The 18,338-nt window shown below is 42.6% G+C and overlaps 1 protein-coding gene across 1 annotated transcript in view; it reads left to right on the top strand.

Annotated features, from left to right (window-relative positions):
* The first annotated feature begins 4,411 nt into the window (after nucleotides 1-4,411).
* The window catches only part of THOC2 (THO complex 2), a 120,640-nt gene continuing 106,713 nt past the window's right edge, over nucleotides 4,412-18,338 (top strand). The window contains 1 exon segment of the mRNA XM_033185831.1: nucleotides 4,412-4,542. Within this exon segment, the coding sequence (XP_033041722.1) occupies nucleotides 4,472-4,542 (71 nt within the window). The 5' untranslated portion in view covers nucleotides 4,412-4,471.

Genomic DNA, 18,338 nt, shown 5'->3' with positions numbered 1-18,338 from the left:
TGACTTCAAAGTTTTCCAGGGGGGATGATGGTACATGAAGATTCATTGTATCATTCTGTTTGCTTTGTATACATTTTAAATTGTCCATAATAAGGAAACATGAAAAGATCAGAGAGCACTATTTGACCCCACTCGAAATGGCAGAAGGTTTTTACAAGCAGAAATCACTGAAATTGAAAGATGGATATTTTCTAGTGGGTGGCTTTAGAATTTCAAAGTCAGACAGGACACTAGAAGACTAGATACAACTGGTGAAAAACAATCATAAACAATGGAGCATTTTCCCAGAAGCAGTTCTGAATACAGCACATAACTTAAATAGTTTTTCAATGCAAGTGAACCTGGTTCATCTGACAAAACTTGCCATATTTAGAAGATACTAGCTCTAAAGTTCATATATGGGGTAGGATTTCTTCATTTGGATTGTCTGTATTTTCTGCCAAACATGTGTTTTTTTTAAAACACCTTTTATTTTGAAAAGTTGCTGTAGGGGTCAAGGGAAAACTTCCCCTTCATCCTCTGAAAGTTCACTGAGAAAACAATTACCAAAAGGCAGATTAATTGGAGAAAAGGCATACAAATTAATTTAACATGTATACATGGGAAGAACCACAGAGTGATCACCGGCCCTGCAATGTGGTTCAGGTCTTGGTCAACCAGATTCTGGGAGAGTGGAGACGAGGAATTCTGTTGAGTGGATTACTGGGACGAATGAGCGGATCAGGAAACAGAGATTAATTGTACATTATCTTGTGAAAGGGTCTTTTCAGGTGTGGTTACATTCTTGGTCCTACAGGGAAAGGAAAAATAGACAATTATTCTTTTTGGTGGGTCTGAATCTTAGCCAGATAAAGGTTTGGGGTGAGGCAGTGGGGAGTGGAAAAGGTCAAGAGGCCTTGAGGCTTCTTCAGTTCAGCATGTCAAAGTGCTGTATTTCGGGGTATCAGCTTCTGAGCCCCAACATTGCACAAGTGGAACAGAGAATCCCTGTATTTCCTTCATCCTGTAGGGGAGGGAAAACTTTTCCTTTACTCTCTGAGGGTTCAATAATTGAGTCTATGAAATAAACTGATGGTAGACACATTAACAGGAGAAAAGGTATAACAATTCATTACATGCATGGGGGTATGTCATGAAAGAAAAGTGAATAGCCCCAAACCCGGTAGATTTAGAAGTTTATATACCCTTTTCATAGGGGCGAGAGGAGGGAGGATATAGGGAACTTAGGATAGAATAAATGATTTTGGGGAAAGATGAGTGGGCCTCAGAATAGGTGACAGACTGTGACAAAGTCTGTCTGGGCATGGCATTGACTTCCAGTCTTCTCTCCTGTTTAAATTTCTCTGGTTGATGAGATTCCTGGGGAGGAGATTCATGATAACTGAGTTAGTTTTTGAGGATCTGTCTTTAGGCAGATTCAGGAAGTTCAGAGAAAGCCTCTCCCTGCATTTGCTCTTCCCCAAGAGCCCTAAGTTTAAAGTAATCAGCATACTAAAATAACATATTTTGGGATGGTATTTACAGAACTCCTTCAATCCAGATTCCTAAAGTTAATAGTTTACATTTGCTTTATCATCCTATTACTTTTTTTCTTTCTTTGAGACAGAGTCTCACTCTGTCACCCAGGCTGGAGTGCAGTGGCACGATCTAAGCTCATTGCAGCCTCCACCTCTCAAGTTCAAGCAGTTCAAGCAATTCTGGTGCCTCAGCCTCCTGAGTAGCTGGGATTACAGGCATGGGTCACCACACCCAGATAATTTTTGTATTTTTAGTAGAGATGGGGTTTCACCATGTTGGCCAGGCTGGTTCAAACTCCTGACCTCAGGTGATCTGCCTGCCTCGGCCTCCTAAATTGATAGGATTACAGGTGTGAGCCACTATGCACGGCCTTATTACTTTTTTTCTAAAATATTTTAGAGTAAGTTGTAAAATAATGCCCCATTAACTCTAAATACTTCTGTGGTTGTTCTTTATTTTTAAAATGTAAAATTTTAATTAATTTTTTAAAGAGACAGGGTCTTGCTCTGTTGCCCAGGCTGGAGTGCAGTGGCCAGATCATGGCTCACTGCAGCCTCTAACTCTTGGGCTCATGGGATCCTCCCACCTAAGCCTCCTGAGTAGCTGGGACCAGAAGTGTGCACCACCACTTATGGCTAATTAAAAACAATTTTTTTGTAGAGATAGGGTCTGTTGATGTTGCTCAGGCTGGTCTTGAACTATGGCCTCAAGAGATTCTCTTGCTTCAGGCTCCCAAAGTACTGGGATTACAGGCATTAGCCAGCATGCCCAGAGGTATATTCTTTTTTCTTTTTCTTTTTTCTCTTTTGAGACAGGGTCTTGCTCTGTCACCCAGGCTGGAGTGCAGTGGCATGCTCACAGCTCACGGCAGCCTCAACCTCCCCATCTCAAGCAATACTTTTATATCAGCTTCCTCAGTAGTTGGGACTACAGGCATGCACCACCAAGCTGAAATAATTTTTGTATTTTTTGTAGAGATGGGGTCTCACTCTGTTGCTCAGACTGGTCTTCAACTCTTGAGCTCAAGCAATCCACCTGGCTCAGCCTCCCAACGTGGTAGGATTACAGGGGTGAGCCACCACACCCGGTTCCAGAGGTGTTAACTCTAAATACGTCAGTGGGTGTTTTCCCATCACCATGGCACACGTTTATCTACATAACAAACCTGCATGTCCTGTACATGTAGCACATGTATCCCGGAACTTTAAATGAAATTAAATTTAAAACAATAAATAAAAAAGAAATTGCCACAACAGCAGCCATCCACATTGAGACAAGACCCTTGACCAGCAAAATGGTTATAACTCTCTGAGGGCTAAGATGACTGTTAGCATTTATTAACAATAAAGTATTTTAAAATTACAAAAAAAGAGAGAAAAACACAATGTTGTAGTATGTCAAAAAATTGCATAAACTTAATTTAGTCGTGAAGGAACATCAGACAAACAAATACTGAGGTATAATCTACAAAATTACTGGCTTGCACTCTTTGAAAATGTCAAGGTCGTGGAAGACAGACTGAGGAATTCTTCCAGATTAATGGAGACGTGATAACTGACACGCAGTTAGAAAAAAATATTTTTTTTTTGTTGCTATAACAAGCATTATGGGAGTAGGGTGGGAGCACATGTCGTCAGGACTTCCTGAGACTGTGTCATAAAAAAAAAAAAGTATTATTGGGGTGAGCAGGGTGGCTCACGCCTGTAATGCTAGCATTTTGGGAGGCTGAGGTGGGCAGATCCCTTGAGGCCAGGAGTTCCAGACCAGCCTGGACAATGCGGTGAAAAGCTGTTTCTAGAAAAATACAAAAAATTTAGCAGAGCCTGGAGGTGTGCATTTGTAGTCCCGGCAACTCAAGCGGCTAAGGTGGGAGGGTAGCTTGACCCCAGGCAGGTAGAGGCTGCAGTGAGCCATGATCGTGCCATTGCACTCCAGCCTGGGCGATAGAGTGAGACCCTGTCTCAAAAAAGAAAAGAAAAGAAAAGAAAAGAAGATCAAATTTGAAATATCTGTAGATTAAGGAATAATACAGTGTTTGTCTTTTTTTTTTTTTTTTAAGATGAAGTCTCACTCTATTGCCCAGGCTGGAGTGCAGTGGCTCCATCATGGCTCACTGCAGCCTCCACCTCCCGAATTTAAGCGATTTCCTGCCTCAGCCTCCCGAGTAGCTGGGATTACAGAAGCGTGCCACCATGCCCGGCTAATTTTTGTGTTTTTAGTAGAGGCGAGGTTTCACCATGTTGGCCAGGCGGCTGGTCTCAAATCCTGACCTCAGGTGGTCACCTGCCTTGGCCTCCCAAAGTGTTGGGATTACAGGCGTGAGCCACCGTGCGCGGCCCATTTTGTTTTTCATGGTACTTACAGTCCCTAGTTTAGCCTAAGGTAACAATGATAGCAGGCCAACGCAGCGTGTCAGAACTCGTGGATCCATGTTTCCCACGGCTAGGTCGTATCCCTCGCATTAGCGTAATGCTTGGCACACAGACAATGGCTGCCACCTTCCTGATTATTTCCTTTTATCTCAGCAGTCAGCAAGGCGTAATGTAATTTATCTGCTTATATTTATGTCTTTCCCAAAGACTGTATTATTTCTCTATCCCCAGTGTCTAGCACATATTAGGTGCTTGAAAAATGCGTGTTTGTATTAGTGGTTGGGGTAGATACTACGGAAAAGATAAGGTCTACTTGTTGGCCCGTGGATGGCATTTTTCTGTTCGAATGGGAAGGCTGAGGACTTCGGAGGGCGCAGCCCGCGTAGTAACTTCGCAAAGGAGCCCGCGAGTCTCCACGTCGCTGGCTGCCGGGCCTCGGGTTTCCGCTGGGTGGGGAGGAAAGTGGGGCGGGAAATCGAAAAACGAACTCTCAGCTCCCGGCATTCCTCGTGGGCGGTGCTCCCCTTTGACCCTTCGCTCGCGTGCTACACATCCGGGCCTCTGCTACTAGTGAGAGGAAGATGGCGGCCGCGGCTGTGGTGGTTCCCGCAGAGTGGATAAAGAACTGGGAGAAATCAGGGAGAGGCGAATTGTGAGTGTTCGGGCCGGAGGCAGGCGCACTGCCGGGCCGGGCCAGGGCGTCAGCTGCACTCTCACCTGTGGTGGGAGGTTGGGGGGGAAAGATGTACCCCCTCCCCCACCCGGGCGGCGGGCGTGGATGGTCGGCTAGGAGTTTCGAACTCGGGGAGAGGTGCTGTTAACCGCCGCGGACCTCCTTCCTTCCCTGGCCTCCCAGAAATCGCTACTGCCTGCGGTAGCTCGGCTTCCTTTAGCCTCTTAGTAGAACTCCTATTCCGCCCCTGCAGGTCTCTGCGCTCCCTCTTGATCTCTTTTTGTGTCCCCCTCTTCGCTTGATCTCACTAGGCTCCTTTATCTTTATGGGGCTGCGCTGGGGCGATTCGGACTTTCCATCTCTCTCTGTCCCATTTCTTCACTCTGCACCCGTTGGACTCCGCAGTTTGGAGCTTGGCGCCTCCTCTGCCTGAAGTCCGAGGAGGGCGAACCGTCCCGGATTCCCTCCCCTCCTCTTCGCCCGCTGCCGCGAAGCCCGGGGCGCCGCGAAGAACCCGGTTTGGCACCTTCTCGTCCTCCCGGGGAGCGGTCTCTTGACTGTCCCGGCCTCGCGTAGCGCCGTGGGGAAGTGTGGCAGGGATTGCCGCTTTCCCTGAAGAACTACAGACATTTCTTTGCTCCGTCTGTTCACCTTAGAGCTATTTAGGGTTGGATTTAACTTTCGTCATTAAATGTTCCCTAAACCCCATTTTATCCTGGGACTGCAACTAATTCTGGCAACTCTCCAAGCTTCTCGAGTACCTAGGATAACGCGTTTCCTTTAGTCGTGAAACTTTTCCCCCGTAACACCGAAAACAGTAATTTGCCATACCCCTAGTCTTCTCGCCCCCACATTAGAGCGCTCCCTCCTCCCCTCTCCCTGGAAAAAGTCGTTTAAGCAGCAAAGCAAACCTCAGATTTAAGAAAACATATTAATAACAGCTTCTCATTTCCTTCTCTGGATCGCTTTTGGATGCTAACGCTCAACCCTGGATGAAATTAATCTTGTTAGCCATTTTTTGTCGTCCTTGCCCACCCCTCTCCATTCTAGTAGCCAGTTTACCGTGGCTCATGCTAAAGATTCAGATCTTTGTAACTTCATTACTTGGAACGAAACACGAGGAACGCGTTGCCGGATCCCGCGCTTGTAATAGTGCCAGCCTATGTGGCTTCCTCCCCCGCACCCCCCGCACTGCTGTATGAAGTCTTAACAGTGTGAGCTCTAGAATTCCCTAAATAAGCGGCTGTCTTAGCCACTTAACTAGCCGAGTGACCTTGGGTAAGTTCCTTAACCACTTGGACTGTTTCCCCTTGAGTAAATTGGGAATAATAAGTACTCTACTCAAAGGATTGTTGTGAAGACTAAATAATGCCTGTAAAGCACTTGGCTTATAGTAAGTGCTCAAGTGATAGCTATTAAAAGTAATATTATTCCAACCTTTAGATATTTAAACTTCTCAGGCAGCTCATGCACTTAAAGTCTGTACCACTCAGGTTAGCAATTAATTGGTCTCTGACTCCTTCATGTGTATTACTCTTGCACTGTAGTGAATTGAGAGGCCCTTGAAAGATAGGGACTATGTCTCATATTTCTTTCGGTTCAACACACGCCCCCCCCCCCAGCATATGCTTAGAGTGCTTATTGGTTTATTAATTGTCAGAGAAGACTATTTGATAAACCTTCGTTTTTAACTATAATGAACATTTTATAAATCCTCGTACATGCTAGTTAACAAATAGCTATCAAGTTTGTTAGCTAGTTGACAAATAGCCATCAAGTTTGGGGAAGGCAAGATGGGAAGTTACCCAGCCAGACCATCATCTTCATCCATATTAGGGTAATCCCCCAAAACTCATAAAGCAATTCACTGTTTGTTTACTTTTAAAGCCAGCTCATTTATTTAGGGCTGTTATCTTGTAGATTGCTCAGCTTCCTCCTTTCAGCTACTGCTTTTTGACAGTTTTGCTTTACTTTTTTCCCCTTGAGACGGAGTCTCGCTCTGTCGCCCAGGCTGGCGTGCAGTGGCGCGATCTCGGCTCACTCACCGCCGCCTCCCGCGTTCAAGCGATTCTCCTGTCTCAGCCTCCCTGTCTCACCCTCCCTAGTAGCTGGGACTACAGGCACGTGCTACCACGCCCGGCTAATTTTTTGTATTTTTAGTAGAGACGGAGTTTCACCGTGTTAGCCAGGATGGTCTCCATCTCCTGACCTCGTGATCCACCCGCCTCGGCCTCCCAACAGTTTTACTGTTACTGCTCCCACCTTAAAATGAGTGGTATTAGGGCTACAAGGTGAAATTCTGCTTGGCTTCTGACTGGTAATGGTTGGAGAAAAAGTGATGTAGGAGGTCGAAATACCTAGATAAAATGGAATTTAGGTTACATTATGTGTATTTATATATTACATGCTACCTGTCATAGTTCTATATTTGAAGAGCTGCTTCAAAACTGTTATTAGAAGCCGTGTGTGGTGGCTCACGCCTGTAATACCAGCACATTGGGAGGCCGAGGTGGGTGGATCACTTGAGGTCAGGAGTTAGAGACCAGTCTGACCAACATGGTGAAACCCCCTCTCAACTAAAAGTACAAAATTAGCCGGGCGTGGTGGCACATGCCTGTAATCCCAGCTACTCGGGAGGCTGAGGCAGGAGAATCGCTTGAACCCGGCAGGCAGGCGGAAGTGGCGGTGAGTCTGGGCCTGGGCAACAAGGGGAGCGAAACTCTTTCTCAAAAACAAACAAAACAAAAAGAACAACAAAAAAAACTGTTATTAGAACTTACATGTATGTAGTTATTGCATGACTTGTGGAATGTGGATTGAATTATAGTAGATCCAAATCAGTATAGTCAGTTTTATGATTGCATTCTGTTACAGGAAGAGAGTTTAAAATTGTGTAACATAATAAGCTATTTTAAATGGTTAACACATCACCATTCAGTACTTAGTTGCAGTTTATTTGACCTCTTTTCCCTCTATGAAAACTTGTTGCATATAGCATGTCTTTGGAGTTTTGTATCTTCCTAAAGATAGGTGTTAGCATTTTCATATTACTAGGCAGAATACGTGGTGGTGCAAATATATTACAAAAAACATTTTTCCTTGTCTGAAAACAGCCTCTGAAATATAAAACAGCAACTGGAAATTTAAAAATGAAGGTAGTGTGCCACCAAATTATTAGTGAATCTATAGATTGGCGTTTAGAATATGACCAATATTTAAAATTACCTTGGGTGAATTTTTCCTTTTTAACAAGATAAATTAGCAGATAAGCTTTAACTTGACTGAAAATTATCTTTTTTAAAAATAATGTCATGTATTCATGAGGTTGTTAATTCATTTCTTGTCTGTCAGTTCTTACCACCATAAATCTTTTCTGGGGGTGGTAGTCAACTAGTGTTGAAAGCAACATATGAGATGTATGGGATATTTTATAACTTTCAGATAGGGCAAATTCTTAATTGTATGCCATGAAAAACAACTGTCTATTAAATGGAAGGTCTTGGCTTTGAAGAATGTTTTATTAGGTAATTAGGGAGAAAAGTGAAACTGTATTTTGCCTATCTGAATGGTCCATCCATCACATATCTAGATATCCCATTATGTTTCCAGATACCAATTATGTTTTTAATGCTAAATTATAGAACTCTTAAAGAATGACCTTTTCCAAGAGGGCTCAGAAGGGCAAAGGAGGGCTACCAAAATGTAATTGTAATTTCCAGTAATACTTATATCTAAATGCAAACCTTTCAAATTCTGAAAGATATGTATTTGATCACTTATTTTGGAATTAGTTTTAGTTTCTTGATTATTTTATATTGACGTAGAACTTGCCGTGATTAAGCTGATAAATTTGCATGTACTGGTAGATCCGGTGGAGAATTCTGGTTTTGGTAGAAATCATTAACACAGTGAACTCAACATTTCTTTATCACAAGCAACCTTAATGGAGAATTGATATTCGAAGCTCTTAATCTGAAGATGCTAGCCTCATGTTAATAGTCTAATTTTGAAATACTTACGTTTGTTGAATATCATCTGTTTGTTTGAATAGCTTATTTTAGGTATCTCAATTAGAAAGTTTTGTTAGTCTTACCTTATTAATGGTAGTTATAATAAAGCTTTACAATTTAATTGCCAAATGTTTTGATTGCTGCTGTTTTTCTTCTGCTGCTATGACATTATTTAGACATTCTAGAACTTATTTAAGTACATTTGGTTGTTCAAAACATGCCATAGGATCTGAATTTTTTGGAGAATTCTAGGTAGAGGGTTATAATCATTCTAAGAAATTTTAGTCTGCTGGTTGAGTCTTTTTTTCCTCGCAAAGTTGTTCCAAATTCAGCCAAGCTTATCTGAAACCTTTTCTTGATGTCTCAGTTTTCATTTCATATTTAATTTCCCATTTCGACCTGTATTCATAAACTGAGTATAAGTCTTAGTCTGTTTCCCTGGGAAGGGAACATTCTTCAGGAAATGTTGAAGCAATGTCAGGAGGTTGTATAGGCTCGCCTTGTTTGTTTAAAAAAAAAAAAAATTATTCTGTAATGCTTTAATGTTTAGGTAGGGTGAGTGCTGTCAATATACTTGTGCTTTTTTCCTGCTGTAAGTGCGGCCTCCTGTTTGTCTTTTTTTCTTTCTTTCTTTCTTTCTTTCTTTCTTTTTTTTTTTTAACATTTTCTGTGTTCCTTTTCTTTTAAATGCATGTTTCTACAAGATAAAACTATATTGTCCCAGTATCACTTTTGTGGGTTTGGTTTCTGTTCTACAAATGATAATAGAGGTAGCACTTTGCTTAACTACATTTAACCTTTTTGTTGTCTTGTTTTAAAGAATTAAGTGAAGCGTAAATAGCATCAGCCTTTTATATATGAAAGCCACATTTGAGATATGAGCATAATCAAGTAATTTAAGCTTGTGACTCTGTTTCCTTTTTACTGGAAAATGGGAACAAGTAAGATGAAAAGCCGTATACCCATGTTAAGTATTCACAAAATACCTTTTAAGTCCTTGAAGGAACTTCAGACATTTTATTCAGTTTTCCATACATCTTTTGACAGAAGGTAGATTCTGTCCTCGTTCTCAGGGACCTGAGACAGCATCTCCATAATAGCACTAAACAATTTTAAAAGTGGAAAAAACGAATGCCTGGCATGGTGGCATGTGAGGTGGTGGTGGTGTGCACTGTGGCACACACCCGTAATCCCAGCTACTTGGGCAACTGAGGCAGGAGGAAGGATCGCCTGAGCCCAGGAGAGCTCTGGGTGACATAGCGAGAACCTGTCTCTATTTTTATTTAAAAAAAAAAAAATTAAAAAGTGGAAAAATGGTAAACTCAAGTATTTGAAAGTTATTAAGGGATTAAAATAATTTCAATTTGGACTAAGACAGAAAATTTGATTTTTTTTAAGCCATATTAAAGTGGGCAACTGTTAGAGGTAGTTTTGTTTGTCCTTTCCCATAATTAGGTAGTGACCTAAAACCATTAGGCAGGTGTATAGTAAGACAAATGTAACGTTCAGAAACAGTTTCTTTAAGAATCCTTGGTGGGCTTCTGTTAGTGAATCACTTAGGGAGAAGAGCACAGATCCATCTACTTGTTGGCGGAAAATTCTTAGTGTTTGATTTTAGTTTCTTGTTATAACTAAGGAATACTTGTTTTATTTTTTTATTAAAAAATTATTTTTAACTAATTTTTTTTTTTTTTTTGAGACAGGGTCTTCTTTGTCACCTAGGCTGGAGTGCAGTCATGTGATCATGGGTCACTGCAGGCTTGACCTCCCAGGCTCAAGGGATTTTCCTGCCTCAGCCTCCTGAATAGCTGGGGCTACAGGAGCATGCCACCATGCCTGGCTAATTAAAAACTTTTGTGTGTGTGTGTGTGTATGTATAGGGATGGAGTTTTGCTATATTGCCCAGGCTGGTCATAAACTCCTGGCTTCAAGTGATCCTTCCCCCTCAGCCTCCCAAAGTGCTGGGATTACAGGCATGAGCCACTGCGCCCAGCCAAAAGAATACCCCTTTTATACTAGGGAAATATAAGTATCTATCATGCAAACAAATTGCCTTGTTGTAATAACCTTTCATGGTTCCATATGCAACTTGAGCAAATCTTTGAGATTCTGATAGTTCATGATGACATTGTCATCTGTGTCTAATGAACATGTTTGTAGCCTGGTGACTGATAATATAGAATTATATTTCAGTTATTTCTTAAAGTTATGTAGTGATGACTGTACCATTAGTCTAGGTAGGAGTTTGCAACACTGGCGCAACCCCTTCCCCCAACCATGGGAAGGCTTTTTGCAAAAGACGTGCATTAAGATTGTTAAATAGAAATAAAACTATTGGAAATGTGAGGAAGCAAATGCATTGTTATAAGGAGAAGTTTTTTTTTTTTTTTTTTAGACAGGGTCTCACTCTGTTGCCCAGGCTGGAGTGCAGTGGCACGATCTTGGCTCACTGCAGCCTTGACCTCCCAGGCTCAAGTGAATAGGGAAGAATTTTAAACAATTATTTTGTTTCTCTTCTTTCTCATCCTTCCTTTTCCTTCCTCTTTTTCTTTTTTCTCTTTTTCTATATGAAGGAATATTTGAAATTGCATTTAGTAGCCTGAGTACAAAGGGAAGATGAGTTACTTTATTCTCTTAAATTCTTCTTTCAAAGACATGGTGCTTCCTGCTATTATTATTATTATTATTTTTTGAGACAGAGTCTCACTCTGTCGCCCAGGCTGGAGTGCAGTGGTGCGACCTCGGCCCACTGCAACCTCCCCTTCCTGGGTTCAAGTGATTCTCCTGTCTCAGCCTCCTGAGTAGCTGGGATTACAGGCATGCACCACCAAGCCTGGCTAATTTTTGTAGTTTTAGTAGAGACGGGGTTTCACCATACTGGCTAGGCTAGTCTCCAGCTCTTGGCCTCAAGTAACCTGCCCTCCTCGGCCTCTTAAAAGTGCTGGGATTATAGGCGTGAGCCACTGTGCCTGGCTCCTGCTATTATATTCTAAAGGGAATTGACCCTATAGGGGAAATAGGAACCCAAAGAAGGAATTGTTTTAATACTTCATAGTAAATATTGAAGCAGTCTTGATATACTTATGTATCTCCTCTCTGCAAAAGACCTAGATGGCATTTTTAGGTTATATCTTCTGATGCTAATCTGAAGCAGATGTTATTTCTATGTTGCCTACTGGAAGGAAGATTGATTTTGTTTTATATTCCAGATAAACTTAGGTTTAACATATTTTGTGAAATTAGAAGCTTAATCAGTATTTTTTTTTTTTTTTTGAAATAGGGATTCACTCTGTTCCCCAGGCTGTCCAGGCTGGAGTGCAGTGGTAGGATCACCACTCACTGCAGCCTTGACCTGCAGTCTCAAGTGATCCTCCCAGCTCAGCCTCCCAAGTAGCTGGGACTATAGGCATGTGCCACCACACTCGGCTAATATTTTTTTTCTGTTTTTTTTTTTTTTTGAGACGGAGTCTCGCTCTGTCGCCCAGGCTGGAGTGCAGTGGCCGGATCTCAGCTCACTGCAAGCTCCGCCTCCCGGGTTTACGCTATTCTCCTGCCTCAGCCTCCCGAGTAGCTGGGACTACAGGCTCCCGCCACCTCGCCTGGCTAGTTTTTTTGTATTTTTAGTAGAGACGGGGTTTCACCGTGTTAGCCAGGATGGTCTTGATCTCCTGACCTCGTGATCCGCCCGTCTCGGCCTCCCAAAGTGCTGAGATTACAAGCTGAGCCACGGTGCCTGGCCTGTTTTTTTTTTTTTTTTTTTGGTAGAGATGGGGTCTCACTTGTTGGCTAGGCTGGTCTTGAACTCCTGTGCTCGAGTGATCCTCCCACTTAGGCCTCCCAAAGTGTTGGGATTATAGGCATGAGCCAGCATACCCAACTTTAATCAGTGTTCTTAACCAACCACTGTTCTCTTCTCAACCCATTAGAAGGCCTGTCTAGTCTCCAGGGAAGTAGTTGAAAGTGCTTGGGACCAAACTTACACAAGCTTACCATTTGTAAGGTACTCTCAGAATAATTTTTTTTTAGTGAGAAATGTTTAATAGCTAAATTACATTTTCTTTCTTTGTTTTTGTTTTTGTTTTTGAGATGGGATCTTGCTCTGTCACCCTGGAGTACAGGCTGGAGTGCAATGGCTCACTGGTGCGATCTTGGCTCACTGCAGTCTCAACTTCCTGAGCTCTGGCGATCCTCCCATCTCAGCCTCCTGAGTAGCTGGGACCACAGACGCGTGCCACCATGCTCTGCTAATTGTTTGTGTTTTTGGTAGAGACGGGGTTTCACCACGTTACCCAGGCTGGTCTTGAACTCCTGAGCTCAGGTGATGTTACCAGGCTGGTCTCGAACTCCTGAGCTCAAGCAATTTACCCAATTTGGCCTCCTAAAGTGCTGGGATTACAGGCGTGAGCTACTATGCCTGGCCTGACATTTCCAAACTAAATATTTAATTTAGTAAATGCTCTCCATTGCCCTTAGTTTTTATTTTTATTTTTTCTGAGACAGAGTCTCGCTCTGTTGCCCAGGTTGGAGTGCAGTGATGCAGTCTCAGCTAACTGCAACCTCTGCCTCCTGGGGTCATGTGATTCTTCTGCCTCAGCCTGCTGAGTAACTGGGATTACAGGTGCACACCACCGCACCCAGCTAATTTTTATATTTTTTAGTGGAGACAAGGTTCATCATGTTGGCCGGCTGGTCTTAAACTCCTGACCTCAAATGATCCACCCACCTTAGCCTCCCAGACTTCTGGGACTACAGGTGTGAGCCACAGCTCCCGGCTTCCATTGCCTTTTATTCTTTGGTTTTGAACATACTTTTGTGAAACCTGGAAGTGAATTGTTGACTAGCAAAAGTTTACTCTGCTGACTTTTAATAACCTTACCCTGCTCATCCTGATGATACAGTATTGACACAGTCAGAAGACACAGAGGTGAGCTGCAAGGTTATGTGTAATCTGCAAAGTAGATAATCTCTCTGTGGATGATTGTAATCTGGCATCTTATTTAGCCTTAGATGTGATATATAAGCAGGTTCTGTTAAGTCTTAAAATTTTTGTTTCATTGACTAGAAAAAGGATTACGTGATATATAAACAGGTTCTGTTAAGTCTTTTTTTTTTTTTTTTTTTGAGACGGAGTCTCGCTCTGTCGCCCAGGCTGGAGTGCAGTGGCCGGATCTCAGCTCACTGCAAGCTCCCCTCCCGGTTTCCCGCCATTCTCCTGCCTCAGCCTCCCGAGTAGCTGGGACTACAGGCGCCCGCCATCTCGCCCAGCTAGTTTTTTGTATTTTTTAGTAGAGACGGGGTTCACCGGGTTAGCCAGGATGGTCTCGATCTCCTGACCTCGTGATCCGCCCGTCTCAGCCTCCCAAAGTGCTGGGATTACAGGCTTGAGCCACCGCGCCCGGCCTGTTAAGTCTTAAAATTATTTGTTTCATTGACTAGAAAAAGGATTACGTGATATATAAACAGGTTCTGTTAAGTCTTAAAATTATTTGTTTCATTGACTAGAAAAAGGATTACTAGATATAAGAGTAAGAAACTCTTCTATATGAATTCATTGGCTCTCTTGTCTTTAAACCCTTGTGCACCTTGGAAGAATTTTTTTCTAAATTGTGAAATGTAACGAAAATACAGAGAAGTCATGAAACCTCAATATAGAGCTTAAAGAATCATTGTAAGATGCACCCCCATGTAACTTACACCCAGGTCAAGGCAGCATACCGTTTGTTCCCAATCAAACCTTTTCCACCTCCCATGTAGTAACTATTATCCTGACATTTATGGTTTTCCTCTTTCTTGATTTTTCTCTTTTTTTAACCTTGCATCTTCAGCTCAAAGGAACTTTCTTGCTTTTCTTTGCAGTGTCATTACCCAGTATGTTTAATTTTTTTCTTGAACTTCATATAAATGAAATCATTGAATATTTATCCTACTGTATCTGGCTACTTTTGCTCAACAGTTATGACTTTAAGATTCATCCATATTGTATGTTTGCAGTTCATTGATTTTCCTTTTTTTTTTTAGTTCATTCATTTTCATAGTTGCAAGATACTCCATTGTATACCAGTGTTTATTTTTATGCTGTCTTGTTGATAAACATTTTTGTTGCTTCTAGTTTTTGGCTATTACTAACAGTGCCAATAGAAACATTATACAACAGTTTTTGTGTATACAAGCATGTGTTTTGTGGAGTATATACTAGGTGTAGAATCTCTGGGTTATAGGTTACACTTTAGCTCTGTTATATATTGCCAAGCTATTTCAGTGTACACTCCCACCAGTAGTGTATAAGTTGACCTTGTTTCACATTGTCACTACATTTGATATTGTCAGACTTAAATTTTTTGTAATATGTATGTAATTTTACTGTGGCTTATATTTTCATGAGCATCTTTTTATATGTTGTTGGTCATTTGGAGTACTTATTATTATTATTTTTTGTTGTTTGAGACAGAGTCTTGCTCTGTCGCCCAGTTTGGAGTGTGGTGGTGGCGCGATCTTGGCTCACTGCAACCTCTGCCTCCCAGGTTCAAGCGATTCTTGTGCCTCAGCCTCCTGAGTAGCTGGAATTACAGGTGTGTGCCACCACACCCGGCTAATTTTTGTATTTTTAGTAGAGACGGGGTTTCACCATGTTGGGCAGGCTGGTCTTGAACTCCGGGTCTATGGTGATTAGCCTGCCTTGGCCTCCAAAAGTGCATGAGCCACCACGCCTGGCCTGGAGTTCTTGTTTCTTTTTGTGAAAGGTCTCTGTCATATCTTTTGCCTTTTTTGCTATTGAGTTGCTTGAGTTTCTTTCACTGATTTGTAGGGGTTCTTTATATAGTCTGTATTTGAGCCCTTTTTGGGTTACACTGCATGTGTTACAACTGTCTTTCTTTTTTTTTTTTTAATTTTAATTTCTGGGATACATGTGCAGAACGTGCACGTTTGTTACATAGGTCTACATGTACCATGGTGGTTTGCTGCACCTATCAACCCGTCATCTAGGTTTTAAGCCTCACATGCATTAGGTATTTGTCCTAATGCTCTCCCTCCCCTTGCTCCCCAACCCCAACAGGCCCCAGTGTGTGATGTTCCCGTCCCTGTGTCCTTGTGTTCTGATTGTTCATCTCCCACTTACGAGTGAGAACATGTGGTGTTTGGTTTTTTGTTCCTGTGTTAGTTTGCTGAGAATGATGGTTTCCAGCTTCATTCATGTCCCTGCAAAGGACATGAACTCATCCTTTCTTATGGTTGCATGGTATTCCATGGTGTATATGTGCCACATTTTCTTTATCCAGCCTATCATTGATGGGCATTTGGGTTGGTTCCAATTCTTTGCTATTGTAAATAGTACTGCAGTGAACATATGGTTTATGTGTCTTTATAGCAGCATGATTTATAATCCTTTGGGTATATACCCAGTAATGGGATTGCCGAGTCAAATGGTATTTCTGGTTCTAGATCTTTGGGTAATCGCCACACTGTCTTCCACAATGGTTGAACTAATTTACACCCCCACCAACAGTGTAAAAGTATATCATCAGCAGCAAATACTCTGCTGTTTTCCTTGAAGTGACAGGCTCACTTGGTTCATTTTTGAGAAAATGCCCGTGAAAGACCCATGTCTGAATAACCGTAGTTTTTCTTTCAAGTAAAAAATGGGTTTCATAAAATCAAGCTGGTTCAGCTTACATTCTAACAGTCGCACGAGTGCTTCACTGTAGACAAATACTGTGGTTGTGTTTGGGTGTGTGGCAGAAATTATTTATGCAAACTTTAAAATTTCATCACATAGACTATTAAAAGGATGTGTTAATTTTTTTTTTTTTTGAGACGGAGTCTCGCTCTGTCACCCAGGCTGGAGTGCAGTGGCCGGATCTCAGCTCACTGCAAGCTCCGCCTCCCAGGTTTACGCCATTCTCCTGCCTCAGCCTCCCGAGTAGCTGGGACTGCAGGCGCCCGCCACCTCGTCCGGCTAGTTTTTTTGTATTTTTTTTAGTAGAGATGGGGTTTCACCGTGTTAGCCAGGATGGTCTCGATCTCTCTCGATCTCCTGACCTCGTGATCCGCCCGTCTCGGCCTCCCAAAGTGCTGGGATTACAGGCTTGAGCCATCACGCCCAGCCTAATTTTTTTTTTTTTTTTGGAGATAGAGTCTCGCTCTGTCGCCTAGGCTGCAGTGTAGTGGCATGATCTTGGCTCACTGCAACCTCTGCCTCCTGAGTCCAAGCGATTCTGCTGCCTCAGGCTCCCGAGTAGCTGGGACTACAGGCATGCACCACCATGCTCGGCTAATTTTTGTATTTTTTAGTAGAGATGGGGTTTCACCATATTGGTCAGACTGGTCTTGAAGTCCTGACCTCAAGTGATCCACCCTCCTCAGCCTCCCAAACTGCTGGATTACAGGCGTGAGCCACCACACCCAGCCAAAAGGATGTGTTCTTTTTTTTTTTTTTTTTTTTTTTTTGAGACGGAGTCTCGCTCTGTCGCCCAGGCTGGAGTGCAGTGGCCAGATCTCGGCTCACTGCAAGCTCCGCCTCCCGGTTTACGCCATTCTCCTGCCTCAGCCTCCCGAGTAGCTGGGACTACAGGCGCCCACCACCTCGCCGGCTAGTTTTTGTATTTTTTAGTAAGACGGGGTTTCACCGTGTTAGCCAGGATGGTCTCAATCTCCTGACCTCGTGATCCGCCTGTCTCGGCCTCCCAAAGTGCTGGGATTACAGGCTTGAGCCACCGCGCCCGGCCGACAACTTTTTAAGTAACTTTTTATTGTGGTAAAAAAACACCCAACATGAAATCTACCTTTATAGCAAATTTTAAGTGAGCAAGTACAATGTTGTCAACTATAAGTACAATGTTAGCAGATCTTCTCCTGATCTTTTTCATATTCTATGAGTTGAACTTCTCATCCCTTATATACCAACTCCCCATTTTCGCCTTCCTGCAGCCTCTGACAACCACCATTCTACTTTTCACTTCTGAGTTTGACTACATTAGATACTTCACTGTAAGTAGAATCATACAGTGTTTGTCCTGTGACTGGCTTCTTACCTTAGCACACTGTCCTAAGGTTCGTCCACGTTGTAGCACATGACAGGATTTCCTTTTTTTTTTTTATGGCTGAATAATGTTTGCTTTCATAGATATACAACACGTTTTCTTTATTCGCTCTTCTGTTGGTGGACATTTAGGTTGTTTCTACCTCTAGGCTATTGTAAATAATGCTGCAGTGAACATGGGAGTGCAGCTATCTCTGTGAGATCCTGACTTAAATTTTTTTGGATAAATACCCAGAAGTAGGAATGCTCAATCATATGGTAGTTCTACTTTTCATTGTTTGAGGAATCTCTATACTGTTTTTCATAACAATTGCATTATTTTATTTAATTTTTTTCGAGAGACAGGCTCTTGCTTTTTGTCACCCAGGCCGGAGTGCAGTGGTGCAATCATAGCTCACCATAACCTTGAACTCCTGGGCTCAAGTGATCCTCCTGCCTCAGCCTCCTAAGAGGCTGGGACTGTAGGGATGTGCCACCATGACCTGCTAATTAAAAAAATTTTTTTGTAGAGATGGAGTCTTGCTGGGTTGTCCAGGCTGGTCTTGAACTCCTGGCCTCAAGCAATTCTCATGCCTCGGCCTGCAAAAAGGCTGGGATTAGAGGTGTGAGCCACAGGCCTGGCCTATTTTTTTTTTCTTTTTGAGACAGGGTCTCACTCTGTTGCCTAGGCTGGAGTGCATGGCGTGATCTCAGCTCACTGCAGCCTTGACCTCCGGTGCTCAAGTGAT

This window comes from Trachypithecus francoisi, unplaced genomic scaffold (assembly GCF_009764315.1).
Source record: "Trachypithecus francoisi isolate TF-2019V2 unplaced genomic scaffold, Tfra_2.0 Contig00144, whole genome shotgun sequence".
Taxonomy (NCBI): Eukaryota; Metazoa; Chordata; class Mammalia; order Primates; family Cercopithecidae; genus Trachypithecus; species Trachypithecus francoisi.
This window is presented reverse-complemented; position numbering and strand designations above follow the sequence as displayed.